The sequence below is a fragment of the Gymnoscopelus braueri genome (genome assembly GCF_963280865.1).
Source record: "Gymnoscopelus braueri genome assembly, chromosome: 3".
Lineage (NCBI taxonomy): Eukaryota > Metazoa > Chordata > Actinopteri > Myctophiformes > Myctophidae > Gymnoscopelus > Gymnoscopelus braueri.
Window position 1 is genome coordinate 362,501 of NC_137612.1, and position 15,000 is coordinate 377,500.

At 44.7% G+C, this 15,000-nt stretch overlaps 1 protein-coding gene across 1 annotated transcript in view; it reads right to left on the reverse strand.

The window, feature by feature from the left end:
- Nucleotides 1-15,000, reverse strand: part of chd6 (chromodomain helicase DNA binding protein 6) — a 129,009-nt gene that overhangs the window by 48,781 nt on the left and 65,228 nt on the right. Inside the window, 5 exon segments of the mRNA XM_080425021.1 lie at nucleotides 2,172-2,275; nucleotides 3,842-3,931; nucleotides 4,720-4,879; nucleotides 8,334-8,452; nucleotides 9,696-9,776. Of these exon segments, the coding sequence (XP_080281147.1) occupies nucleotides 2,172-2,275; nucleotides 3,842-3,931; nucleotides 4,720-4,879; nucleotides 8,334-8,452; nucleotides 9,696-9,776 (554 nt within the window).

Sequence of the window (15,000 nt, forward strand, 5' to 3'; positions counted from 1 at the left end):
CATTGAACACTACAACATTAACCCTAACCCTACAACATTGAATCGTACAACACTAACCCTACAACATTAACCCTAACACTAAAAATTGAACCCTACAACACTAACCCTACAACATTAACCCTAACCCTACAACAATGAACCCTACAACACTAACCCTAAAACATTGAACCCTAAAACATTGAACCCTACAACATTAACCCTAACCCTACAACAATGAACCCTACAACACTAACCCTACAACATTGAACCCTACAACACTGACCCTACAACATTAACCCTAACCCTACAACAATGAACCCTACAACACTAACCCTAACCCTACAACATTGAACCCTAAAACATTAACCCTACAACACTAACCCTAAAACAATGAACCCTACAACACTGACCCTACAACACTAACCCTACAACACTAACCCTAACCCTACAACAATGAACCCTACAACACTAACCCTACAACACTAACCCTAACCCTACAACATTGAACCCTACAACACTGACCCTACAACACTAACCCTAACCCTACAACATTGAACCCTACAACATTAACCCTAACCCTACAACATTGAACCCTACAACACTGACCCTACAACACTAACCCTAACCCTACAACATTGAACCCTACAACACTAACCCTACAACACTAACCCTACAACACTAACCCTACAACACTAACCCTACAACACTAACCCTACAACACTGACCCTACAACACTAACCCTAACCCTACAACACTAACACTACAACATTAACCCTAACCCTATAACACTAACCCTACAACACTAACCCTACAACACTGACCCTAACCCTATAACACAAACCCTACAACACTAACCCTACAACATTGAACCCTATAACACTAACCCTAACCCTACAACACTAACCCTAACCCTACAACATTGAACCCTATAACACTAACCCTACAACACTAACCCTACAACATTGAACCCTATAACACTAACCCTACAACACTAACCCTAACCCTACAACATTGAACCCTATAACACTAACCCTACAACACTAACCCTACAACATTGAACCCTATAACACTAACCCTACAACATTAACCCTAACCCTACAACAATGAACCCTACAACACTAACCCTAAAACATTGAACCCTAAAACATTGAACCCTACAACATTAACCCTAACCCTACAACAATGAACCCTACAACACTAACCCTACAACATTGAACCCTACAACACTGACCCTACAACATTAACCCTAACCCTACAACAATGAACCCTACAACACTAACCCTAACCCTACAACATTGAACCCTAAAACATTAACCCTACAACACTAACCCTAAAACAATGAACCCTACAACACTGACCCTACAACACTAACCCTACAACACTAACCCTAACCCTACAACAATGAACCCTACAACACTAACCCTACAACACTAACCCTAACCCTACAACATTGAACCCTACAACACTGACCCTACAACACTAACCCTAACCCTACAACATTGAACCCTACAACATTAACCCTAACCCTACAACATTGAACCCTACAACACTGACCCTACAACACTAACCCTAACCCTACAACATTGAACCCTACAACACTAACCCTACAACACTAACCCTACAACACTAACCCTACAACACTAACCCTACAACACTAACCCTACAACACTGACCCTACAACACTAACCCTAACCCTACAACACTAACCCTACAACATTAACCCTAACCCTATAACACTAACCCTACAACACTAACCCTACAACACTGACCCTAACCCTATAACACAAACCCTACAACACTAACCCTACAACATTGAACCCTATAACACTAACCCTAACCCTACAACACTAACCCTAACCCTACAACATTGAACCCTATAACACTAACCCTACAACACTAACCCTACAACATTGAACCCTATAACACTAACCCTACAACACTAACCCTAACCCTACAACATTGAACCCTATAACACTAACCCTACAACACTAACCCTACAACATTGAACCCTATAACACTAACCCTACAACATTAAACCTCGCTGAACATTCAGTGAAAACAGCAGATCTGCGAGCTCACAACGTGTGTCTTTGCGAAACGTTGTGAGCTCGCAGATCAGAGAGAGACATGGGAATGTTCACCCCAGAATAAGAACGCTTAGAGTTCAAGAGGTTAAACCCCCCCCCCCTCACCGTGTTTATGAACTCCAATCAGGAGACACTTGTCTGCGTCTGCATCCCACCATGAAGCTGGGATCTCGATGTAGTCGATGTCTGGCAGAGACACCTCCACTTTACTGAAACACACAAACACACAATCACTGCTAGGGTTATTGATGCTACGTGGCTGCTATAACCCTAGCAGCTACGTAGCATCAATAACCATAGTAGCTACGTAGCATCAATAACCATAGCAGCTACGTAGCATCAATAATCATATCAGCTACGTAGCATCAATAATCATAGTAGCTACGTAGCATCAATAACCATAGCAGCTACGTAGCATCAATAATCATAGCAGCTACGTATTATCAATAATCATAGCAGTTATGTAGCATCAATAATCATAGTAGCTACGTAGCATCAATAACCATAGCAACTATGTAGCATCAATAATCATAGTAGCATCAATAACCCTAGCAGCTATGTAGCATCAATAATCATAGCAGCTACGTAGCATCGATAACCATAGCAGCTACGTAGCATCAATAATAATAGCAGCTACGTAGCATCAATAATCCTAGCAGTTACGTAGCATCAATAACCCTAGCTGCTACCTAGCATCAATAACCATAGCAGCTATGTAGCATCAATAATCATAGTAGCATCAATAACCATAGCAGCTACGTAGCATCAATAATCATAGTAGCATCGACTAGAAAAAGTGCTCCTCGGAGCACAGGTCTCCGCCAGGTCAGGTACGTTATTGTGGCCTCCTGGTGGCACTATAATAGGCCAATGTGAAAAGGGTGCCATTTATTCTTAGGTCTTTCACGGCAATCAGACACTGCATTCATGATTTGAGGCATTTTGTTCCAAAAATGTGTTTTGCTAAATTAGACCTGCTGGTGGCGCTATAACAGGCCAATGTGAAAAGGGTGGCATTTCTTCCTCGGCCCAGTGGGAATGTGCGTGTGAAAATTCACGGAAATCGCAAGCTGCGTGCATAGTTTGAGGCCTTTTGTTCAAAACAGACCAATCCTGCAAACTTTGGAAGCCAACCATAGGCAATGAGGATGGAATATGGGAAATCGGACAGATCCGTGTTGATCACATGACTATAGAGATACTGTGTACCGATTTGCATGACTTTTGGATAAAATCTGTAGGAGTAATGTAAAAAAAAAGGGTTTTGCACAAATCGGCCTCCTGGTGGCGCTATAACAGGCCCATGTGAAAAAACACAGGCAGAGGTTCTGAATTGGCATCCAGGGAGTGTGTGTGCACAGTTTCGGAGCAACCGGGCCAACGGTGCCAGAGATTAGCTGTTCACACACAGACAGGACGGACGGACGGACGGACGGACGGACGGACGGACGGACGGACGGATGGACGGACGGACAGGGGCGAAAACATACTCTCTCGCCATGCCTTTCGGCCTGGCGGAGACAATAACCCCACCCTTGTGGAAGTTAAATGGTGGATGTGTGGATAGGACTCTATATGAACAAACTTGTTATATCAACAAAACGCATCGCATTCTGTTTGTGTGACATGCATGATGCAAAGGTTTTGAAAGTGAAACTGGACAAAGTCACTGTCCACCTACTGTATATAGTATAGACTGTAAGGACCTCCTTCTATAGACTGTATGGTATATACATATATATATATATATATATATATATGTATATATATAATACCTGTATGGAAGTCCTTCTACAGACTGGTTGGCAGCTTCTCCCAACACCTCCACCTTCAGATAATACAGCATCCTCACTCTCAACAACACCCTGGAGAGAGAGAGAGAGAGAGAGAGAGAGAGCGAGAGAGAAAGAGAGAGAGAGAAACAAGGAGTGGATGGAGCTGCAAATCTTCAGATAATGATATATTGGGTTCTGAAAATTTTTCAAAAACACGTCAAACACGTCATTGGCACGTTGCCCCATTGCGGTAAAACATGTGAAACACGTCAATGGCACTCAATGAGTTAACCTTTTATAAACTCACTTGTTGCAGTATTAACCCTTTATAGCCTGACTTGTTACAGTGTTGTATTAAGCCTTTATAAACTGACTTTATTAACTCTTTATAAACTGACTTGTTACAGTGTTGTATTAACTCTTTATAAACTGACTTTATTAACTCTTTATAAACTGACTTGTTACAGTGTTGTATTAACTCTTTATAAACTGACTTTATTAACTCTTTATAAACTGACTTGTTGCAGTGTTGTATTAACTCTTTATAAACTGACTTTATTAACTCTTTATAAACTGACTTGTTACAGTGTTGTATTAACTCTTTATAAACTGACTTTATTAACTCTTTATAAACTGACTTGTTACAGTGTTGTATTAACTCTTTATAAACTGACTTTATTAACTCTTTATAAACTGACTTGTTACAGTGTTGTATTAACTCTTTATAAACTGACTTTATTAACTCTTTATAAACTGACTTGTTACAGTGTTGTATTAACTCTTTATAAACTGACTTTATTAACTCTTTATAAACTGACTTGTTGCAGTGTTGTATTAACTCTTTATAAACTGACTTTATTAACCCTTTATACACTGACTTGTTGCAGTGTTGTTTCAGGTGCTTCTTGTAGCTGTCGTCCTGTAGAACCACCTCAGGGTTGCAGTGAACCAACCAATCAGCGGTCTTCACTTCTGGAACGTTCAGCTGGTTCTTCAACTTCTTCCCCTTTCTACCCCGAGGAACCGGAGCTGAGAGACCTGGGAGGAGAGGAGAGGAGGAGAGGAGAGAAGGAGAGAAAGGAGAGAAAGGAGAAAAAGGAGAGAAAGGAGGAGAGGAAAACATTGCTTCAGTCACAGGAGCATGGTTTTCAAATCATAATTATGAAATTTATTGAAATCTTGCGTGTAATCCACGTGATTTCTTATTTACATCTGAACAGCGTCATAGTAGCTTAGCAGCAACAGCAGTAGTATTTCCTCTCAAAACGGCGAATTTCAAAATAAGAGCCTCCCGTGATTAGTCAACTGGTTTTATTTGTAAGTCTACTTAGAGGAAGTAGATGGACTAAATTAGGAGTATATGACACACAGAGCACCACACCGCCTACACTAGCTGACACACAGAGCACCGCCTACACTAGCTGACACACAGAGCACCGCCTACACTAGCTGACACAAAGAGCACCGCCTACACTAGCTGACACACAGAGCACCACACCGCCTACACTAGCTGACACACAGAGCACCACACCGCCTACACTAGCTGACACACAGAGCACCGCCTACACTAGCTGACACACAGAGCACCACCTACACTAGCTGACACACAGAGCACCACCTACACTAGCTGACACACAAAGCACCTCCTACACTAGCTGACACACAGAGCACCGCCTACACTAGCTGACACACAGAGCACCACACCGCCTACACTAGCTGACACACAGAGCACCGCCTACACTAGCTGACACACAGAGCACCACCTACACTAGCTGACACACAGAGCACCGCCTACACTAGCTGACACACAAAGCACCTCCTACACTAGCTGACACACAGAGCACCACACCGCCTACACTAGCTGACACACAGAGCACCACACCGCCTACACTAGCTGACACACAGAGCACCGCATACACTAGCTGACACACAGAGCACCTCCTACACTAGCTGACACACAGAGCACCACACCGCCTACACTAGCTGACACACAGAGCACCGCATACACTAGCTGACACACAGAGCACCGCCTACACTAGCTGACACACAAAGCACCTCCTACACTAGCTGACACACAGAGCACCACACCGCCTACACTAGCTGACACACAGAGCACCGCATACACTAGCTGACACACAGAGCACCACCTACACTAGCTGACACACAGAGCACCACCTACACTAGCTGACACACAGAGCACCACCTACGCTAGCTGACACACAGAGCACCACCTACACTAGCTGACACACAGAGCACCGCCTACACTAGCTGACACACAGAGCACCTCCTACACTAGCTGACACACAGAGCACCGCCTACACTAGCTGACACACAGAGCACCGCCTACACTAGCTGACAAACAGAGCACCTCCTACACTAGCTGACACACAGAGCACCACACCGCCTACACTAGCTGACACACAGAGCACCACCTACGCTAGCTGACACACAGAGCACCGCCTACACTAGCTGACACACAGAGCACCACCTACGCTAGCTGACACACAGAGCACCACCTACACTAGCTGACACACAAAGCACCACACCGCCTACACTAGCTGACACACAGAGCACCACCTACACTAGCTGACACACAGAGCACCGCCTACACTAGCTGACACACAGAGCACCACACCGCCTACACTAGCTGACACACAGAGCACCACCTACGCTAGCTGACACACAGAGCACCACCTACACTAGCTGACACACAGAGCACCACCTATGCTAGCTGACACACAGAGCACCACCTACGCTAGCTGACACACAGAGCACCACCTACACTAGCTGACACACAGAGCACCACCAAACTAGCTGACACACAGAGCACCACCTACACTAGCTGACACACAGAGCACCACCTACGCTAGCTGACACACAGAGCACCACCTACACTAGCTGACACACAGAGCACCACCAAACTAGCTGACACACAGAGCACCACCTACACTAGCTGACACACAGAGCACCACCTACACTAGCTGACACACAGAGCACCACCAAACTAGCTGACACACAGAGCACCACCTACACTAGCTGACACACAGAGCACCACCTACACTAGCTGACACACAGAGCACCACCTACACTAGCTGACACACAGAGCACCACCTACACTAGCTGACACACAGAGCACCACCTACACTAGCTGACACACAGAGCACCACCTACACTAGCTGACACACAGAGCACCACCAAACTAGCTGACACACAGAGCACCACCAAACTAGCTGACACACAGAGCACCACCTACACTAGCTGACACACAGAGCACCACCTACACTAGCTGACACACAGAGCACCACCTACGCTAGCTGACACACAGAGCACCACCTACACTAGCTGACACACAGAGCACCACCTACACTAGCTGACACACAGAGCACCACCTACACTAGCTGACACACAGAGCACCACCTACACTAGCTGACACACAGAGCACCACCTACACTAGCTGACACACAGAGCACCTCCTACACTAGCTGACACACAGAGCACCGCCTACACTAGCTGACACACAGAGCACCGCCTACACTAGCTGACACACAGAGCACCGCTTACACTAGCTGACACACAGAGCACCACCTACACTAACTGACACACAGAGCACCACCTACACTAGCTGACACACAGAGCACCGCCTACACTAGCTGACACACAGAGCACCACACTGCCTACACTAGCTGACACACAGAGCACCACACTGCCTACACTAGCTGACACACAGAGCACCACACTGCCTACACTAGCTGACACACAGAGCACCACACTGCCTACACTAGCTGACACACAGAGCACCACACTGCCTACACTAGCTGACACACAGAGCACCGCCTACACTAGCTGACACACAGAGCACCACACTGCCTACACTAGCTGACACACAGAGCACCACCTACACTAGCTGACACACAGAGCACCACCTACACTAGCTGACACACAGAGCACCTACACTAGCTGACACACAGAGCACCACACTGCCTACACTAGCTGACACACAGAGCACCACCTACACTAGCTGACACACAGAGCACCGCCTACACTAGCTGACACACAGAGCACCACCTACACTAGCTGACACACAGAGCACCACCTACACTAGCTGACACACAGAGCACCACCTACACTAGCTGACACACAGAGCACCGCCTACACTAGCTGACGCATTGAAAAGAATTGACAAAAAAACACAGACGGCTCGAATCAAATAATTTGCGTCACCTGAATAGTCACTCTTCAAGTGACTATTCGATGTGTAGACTTTCAGTGGACAGGCTAATGCTGTAATGTAAATGAATGGCAGAATGCTAACCAGAGTGGTTGTTAGCTGCAGTGCTAATGCTGTAATGTAAATGAATGGCAGAATGCTAACCAGAGTGGTTGTTAGCTGCAGTGCTAATGCTGTAATGTAAATGAATGGCAGAATGCTAACCAGAGTGGTTGTTAGCTGCAGTGCTAACGTTGTAATGTAAATGAATGGCAGAATGCTAACCAGAGTGGTTGAGCAGGGCCTGGTCTTGGCCCTCCTTGCTGGGGGTGATCAGGTCCCAGATGAAACTCTTGATTTTGTCGTCTCCTTTGTAGTGTCTGAGGCAGTAGACCAACAGAGCCCTGGAAACACAGAGTTAACACAATGTAACATCCATTAATACACAAGCAGAGCCCTGGAAACACAGAGTTAACACAATGTAACATCCATCAATACACAAGCAGAGCCCTGGAAACACAGAGTTAACACAATGTAACATCCATCAATACACAAGCAGAGCCCTGGAAACACAGAGTTAACACAATGTAACATCCATCAATACACAAGCAGAGCCCTGGAAACACAGAGTTAACGCAATGTAACATCCACTAATACACAAGCAGAGCCCTGGAAACACAGAGTTAACACAATGTAACATCCATTAATACACAAGCAGAGCCCTGGAAACACAGAGTTAACACAATGTAACATCCATTAATACACAAGCAGAGCCCTGGAAACACAGAGTTAACACAATGTAACATCCATTAATACACAAGCAGAGCCCTGGAAACACAGAGTTAACACAATGTAACATCCATTAATACACAAGCAGAGCCCTGGAAACACAGAGTTAACACAATGTAACATCCATTAATACACAAGCAGAGCCCTGGAAACACAGAGTTAACACAATGTAACATACATTAACACATTCCCTGCCATTGACGGAGATCTCCGTCAGTTCAAAAACGTTTTTCTTTTGAAAGTTCCACAAGAGGGCGCTCTAACTCAACGTAGGAATGATCCCTCGACTCTGATAGAAGGAATGGACGGATGTGACTTCATCCCGTTCTGTGATTGACAGCGCACGCTGGCCAATCAGGTAGAAGCCGAGTGAAGCCGAGCGAAAACGAATGGCGGCCATTACTGTATTTTTAAACTTCAAAACGCTCTCAAACTTCTTTTTTTTGGCACGGAATTTACTTTTAAGATATTTTTCGGATAACATTTAGGTTTTTTTACTTCATATATGTGGTCAATTATTCGTGACAGAGCCTATTTAAAAATATACAGAGAACCGGCATGTCTGGTCCTGGGGCGAGCGGCACTCCTCATGTATCCGTCTAAGGCAACCTATTGTCGGGCACGGCCCTTACAAATGTCCCCTTGCTCCTACGTTGCTCTGCGGCTGAAGGGATTGACAGTCTCCCGCCCAGCTCCCGCCCTGCTCCCGCCCAGCTCTAGCCCAGCCCCCGCCCAGCCCACTGCCAAACAGACCAACTCCTGAAATCAAATACAAATGAGATATCCGGGGGGGTGGGGGGGGGGGGGGTTACCAGGCTAGGTCAAATAGGTCAAATAGAGAGTAAAATATGTGATCACCTGCAAACCACCTCCATGTCTCGTTCTGTCAGATGCCACTTAAAACGACCCAGATTCATGATGTCCTTCCATCGACCCCACCTAGAGAGAGAGAGAGAGAGAGAGAGAGAGAGAGAGAGAGAGAGAGAGAGAGAGAGAGAGAGAGAGAGAGAGAGAGAGAGAGAGAGATACATGAAAACAAATCAAACGAGGACCCTGTAATAATCAACTGAGATTTTTAGCTTTTTTTTTTAAAGATATTTTTGGGGGGAAATTAAATCTGAGCTAGATGTATTTTTCTACAAATCCTAAAATAGGAATGACGTCATCCGTCCATTCCTTCTATTAGAGTCGAGGGATCATTTCTAAATTGCGTAAGAGCGCCCTCTTGTGGAATGTTCAATACGTCAATGGCGGTCAACGGTTGGATTTGAAATGACATAGATCTACGTCTTTGGCAGTCAATGTGTTGACAGAACTACTTGACAGCCAGTAAGGGTACTAAAAGCTTCAGACGAAACTACTTGACAGCCAGTAAGGGTACTAAAAGCTTCAGACAGAACTACTTGACAGCCAGTAATGGTACTAAAAGCTTCAGACAGAACTATTTGACAGCCAGTAAGGGTACTAAAAGGTTCAGACAGAACTACTTGACAGCAAGTAAGGGTACTAAAAGCTTCAGACAGAACTACTTGACAGCCAGTAAGGCTACTAACAGGTTCAGACAGTACTACTTGACAGCCAGTAAGGGTAGACAGTAAGGGTCCTAAAAGCTTCAGACAGTACTACGTGACAGCGGTAAGGGTCCTAAAAGCTTCACACAGAACTACTTGACAGCCAGTAAGTGTCCCTAAAGCTTCAGACAGTACTACTTGACAGCCAGTAAGGTTACTAAAAGCTTCAGAGTTCAGACAGAACTACTTGACAGCCAGTAAGGTTACTAAAAGCTTCAGAGTTCAGACAGAACTACTTGACAGCCAGTAAGGGTACTAAAAGCTTCAGGCAGTACTACTTGACAGCCAGTAAGGGTACTAAAAGCTTCAGGCAGTACTACTTGACAGCCAGTAAGGGTACTAAACGTTTCAGGTAGTACTACTTGACAGACAGTAAGGGTACTAAAAGCTTCAGACAGAACTATTTGACAGCCAGTAAGGGTAGACAGTAAGGGTCCTAAAAGCTTCAGACAGTACTACATGACAGCGGTAAGGGTCCTAAAAGCTTCACACAGAACTACTTGACAGCCAGTAAGGGTCCCTAAAGCTTCAGACAGTACTACTTGACAGCCAGTAAGGTTACTAAAAGCTTCAGACAGAACTATTTGACAGCCAGTAAGGGTACTAAAAGGTTCAGACAGAACTACTTGACAGCAAGTAAGGGTACTAAAAGCTTCAGACAGAACTACTTGACAGCCAGTAAGGCTACTAACAGGTTCAGACAGTACTACTTGACAGCCAGTAAGGGTAGACAGTAAGGGTCCTAAAAGCTTCAGACAGAACTACTTGACAGCCAGTAAGGGTCCCTAAAGCTTCAGACAGTACTACTTGACAGCCAGTAAGGTTACTAAAAGCTTCAGAGTTCAGACAGAACTACTTGACAGCCAGTAAGGGTACTAAAAGCTTCAGGCAGTACTACTTGACAGCCAGTAAGGGTACTAAAAGCTTCAGGCAGTACTACTTGACAGCCAGTAAGGGCACTAAGAGCTTCAGGCAGTACTACTTGACAGCCAGTAAGGGTACTAAAAGCTTCAGGCAGTACTACTTGACAGCCAGTAAGGGTACTAAAAGCTTCAGGCAGTACTACTTGACAGCCAGTAAGGGCACTAAGAGCTTCAGGCAGTACTACTTGACAGCCAGTAAGGGTACTAAAAGCTTCAGGCAGTACTACTTGACAGCCAGTAAGGGTACTAAACGTTTCAGGTAGTACTACTTGACAGCCAGTAAGGGCACTAAGAGCTTCAGGCAGTACTACTTGACAGCCAGTAAGGGTACTAAAAGCTTCAGGCAGTACTACTTGACAGCCAGTAAGGGTCCTACAAGCTTCAGGTAGTACTACTTGGCAGCCAGTACGGGTACTAAAAGCTTCAGACAGTACTACTTGGCAGCCAGTAAGGTACTAAAAGCTTCAGACAATACTACATGACAGCCAGTAATGTCCCATAAGGTTCATAGGGATTCATAGGGTTTCCCTTTATAACAAACTAGAGGGGCCCGCTAGCCGCGCACGGGGCTCTAGTGAGGGCGCGCTTATTTTGGGGTACCAAAATCGTGGGATAAAAAATTCCAAAAGAAAAGTTTAAAAAAAAAATATATATATATTTTTTTTAAATAGATGAGGGACCCCCGCGGAGTGTTGGGACCCCCGCGGACCCCCATGAAACATGGCGGACCCCTTCGGCTGTTTTTTTTTTTTTTCATGAAGGTGGTTGCTTGTTTCTGGCGCACATATGGCAACACTGACATCTGCTTGTCTTTTGGCAACGTGGCAACCCAGATGCTGAGTCGTGTGGTGTTGTGGGGAGATTAGAAACTCGGCTGCGTGGTGTTGGTTGTCTTTTGGATGTACATGGCATGTGAATGACGGACATATTACCGTGAGTGTGGTGTGATAGACTAAAGTGAAAGCAACGGCGTGGGTCGAACAAAAAGGTAAGCAAGAGCGGGGGTTGAAGCGAAGGACGCGCTTCTGTTGTTGTTGTTGTGGCGATGCAGAGATTTCAATGGCCGCCGCGTCGTGTTGCTTCAGCTGTGGCCGTCGGCGTTCGGTGGTGCGCACGGTAAACGGTGCGAAAGTGTTTCCCCGTTGTGGTCGTAATGTGGTGAGTAGAATTAATTATGTTCCGTGGAGGCAAATGTGTAGTGAGCAATGAGAAGTGCCCTACGCCACCCGTAAATTCAGCGTGCACGTTGTGGCTGGTGTTGTGGTGAGATGTCATATGTAGTTGTTGTGTTTAGTCTAAATCAATGCTGTGGGTATGGCGTCAGAGGCGAGAGGTCCAAATGCATGGAGTGGGTGTGGCGTCAGCGGCGGAAGTAGCTTTCTCCTTTATATAGGTAGATGTCTTTGCCCAGCAATAGCAAATACAAGCTCACCGCACGTTGCTTTGCGAAGTGTCGTGATCTTGTAGATCTGCAATTTTTGGCCGAATGTTGGCCCCCAGAATATAGGGACGCTAGGGTTCATATCTCAGAATATAGGGACGCTAGGGTTCATATCTCAGAATATAAGGACCTAGGGTTCATATCTCAGAATATAGGGATGCTAGGGTTCATATCTCAGAATATAGGGACGCTAGGGTTCATATCTCAGAATATAAGGACCTAGGGTTCATATCTCAGAATATAGGGATGCTAGGGTTCATATCTCAGAATATAGGGACGCTAGGGTTCATATCTCAGAATATAAGGACCTAGGGTTCATATCTCAGAATATAGGGATGCTAGGGTTCATATCTCAGAATATAGGGATGCTAGAGTTCATATCTCAGAATATAGGGATGCTAGGGTTCATATCTCAGAATATAGGGATGCTAGGGTTCATATCTCAACAGAATATAGGGATGCTAGGGTTCATATCTCAGAATATAGGGACGCTAGGGTTCATATCTCAGAATATAGGGACGCTAGGGTTCATATCTCAGAATATAAGGACCTAGGGTTCATATCTCAGAATATAGGGATGCTAGGGTTCATATCTCAGAATATAGGGATGCTAGGGTTCATATCTCAGAATATAGGGATGCTAGGGTTCATATCTCAACAGAATATAGGGATGCTAGGGTTCATATCTCAGAATATAGGGATGCTAGGGTTCATATCTCAGAATATAGGGATGCTAGGGTTCATATCTCAGAATATAGGGATGCTAGGGTTCATATCTCAGAATATAAGGACCTAGGGTTCATATCTCAGAATATAGGGATGCTAGGGTTCATATCTCAGAATATAGGGACGCTAGGGTTCATATCTCAGAATATAAGGACCTAGGGTTCATATCTCAGAATATAGGGATGCTAGGGTTCATATCTCAGAATATAGGGACGCTAGGGTTCATATCTCAGAATATAAGGACCTAGGGTTCATATCTCAGAATATAGGGATGCTAGGGTTCATATCTCAGAATATAGGGATGCTAGAGTTCATATCTCAGAATATAGGGATGCTAGGGTTCATATCTCAGAATATAGGGATGCTAGGGTTCATATCTCAACAGAATATAGGGATGCTAGGGTTCATATCTCAGAATATAGGGACGCTAGGGTTCATATCTCAGAATATAGGGACGCTAGGGTTCATATCTCAGAATATAAGGACCTAGGGTTCATATCTCAGAATATAGGGATGCTAGGGTTCATATCTCAGAATATAGGGATGCTAGGGTTCATATCTCAGAATATAGGGATGCTAGGGTTCATATCTCAACAGAATATAGGGATGCTAGGGTTCATATCTCAGAATATAGGGATGCTAGGGTTCATATCTCAGAATATAGGGATGCTAGGGTTCATATCTCAGAATATAGGGATGCTAGGGTTCATATCTCAGAATATAGGGATGCTAGGGTTCATATCTCAACAGAATATAGGGATGCTAGGGTTCATATCTCAACAGAATATAGGGATGCTAGGGTTCATATCTCAGAATATAGGGATGCTAGGGTTCATATCTCAGAATATAGGGATGCTAGGGTTCATATCTCAGAATATAGGGATGCTAAGGGTTCATATCTCAGAATATAGGGATGCTAGGGTTCATATCTCAGAATATAGGGACGCTAGGGTTCATATCTCAGAATATAAGGACCTAGGGTTCATATCTCAGAATATAGGGATGCTAGGGTTCATATCTCAGAATATAGGGATGCTAGGGTTCATATCTCAGAATATAGGGATGCTAGGGTTCATATCTCAACAGAATATAGGGATGCTAGGGTTCATATCTCAGAATATAGGGATGCTAGGGTTCATATCTCAGAATATAGGGATGCTAGGGTTCATATCTCAGAATATAGGGATGCTAGGGTTCATATCTCAGAATATAGGGATGCTAAGGGTTCATATCTCAGAATATAGGGATGCTAGGGTTCATATCTCAGAATATAGGGATGCTAGGGTTCATATCTCAGAATATAGGGATGCTAGGGTTCATATCTCAGAATATAAGGACCTAGGGTTCATATCTCAGAATATAGGGATGCTAGGGTTCATATCTCAGAATATAGGGATGCTAGGGTTCATATCTCAGAATATAGGGATGCTAGGGTTCATATCTCAGAATATAGGGATGCTAGGGTTCATATCTCAGAATATAGGGATGCTAAGGGTTCATAT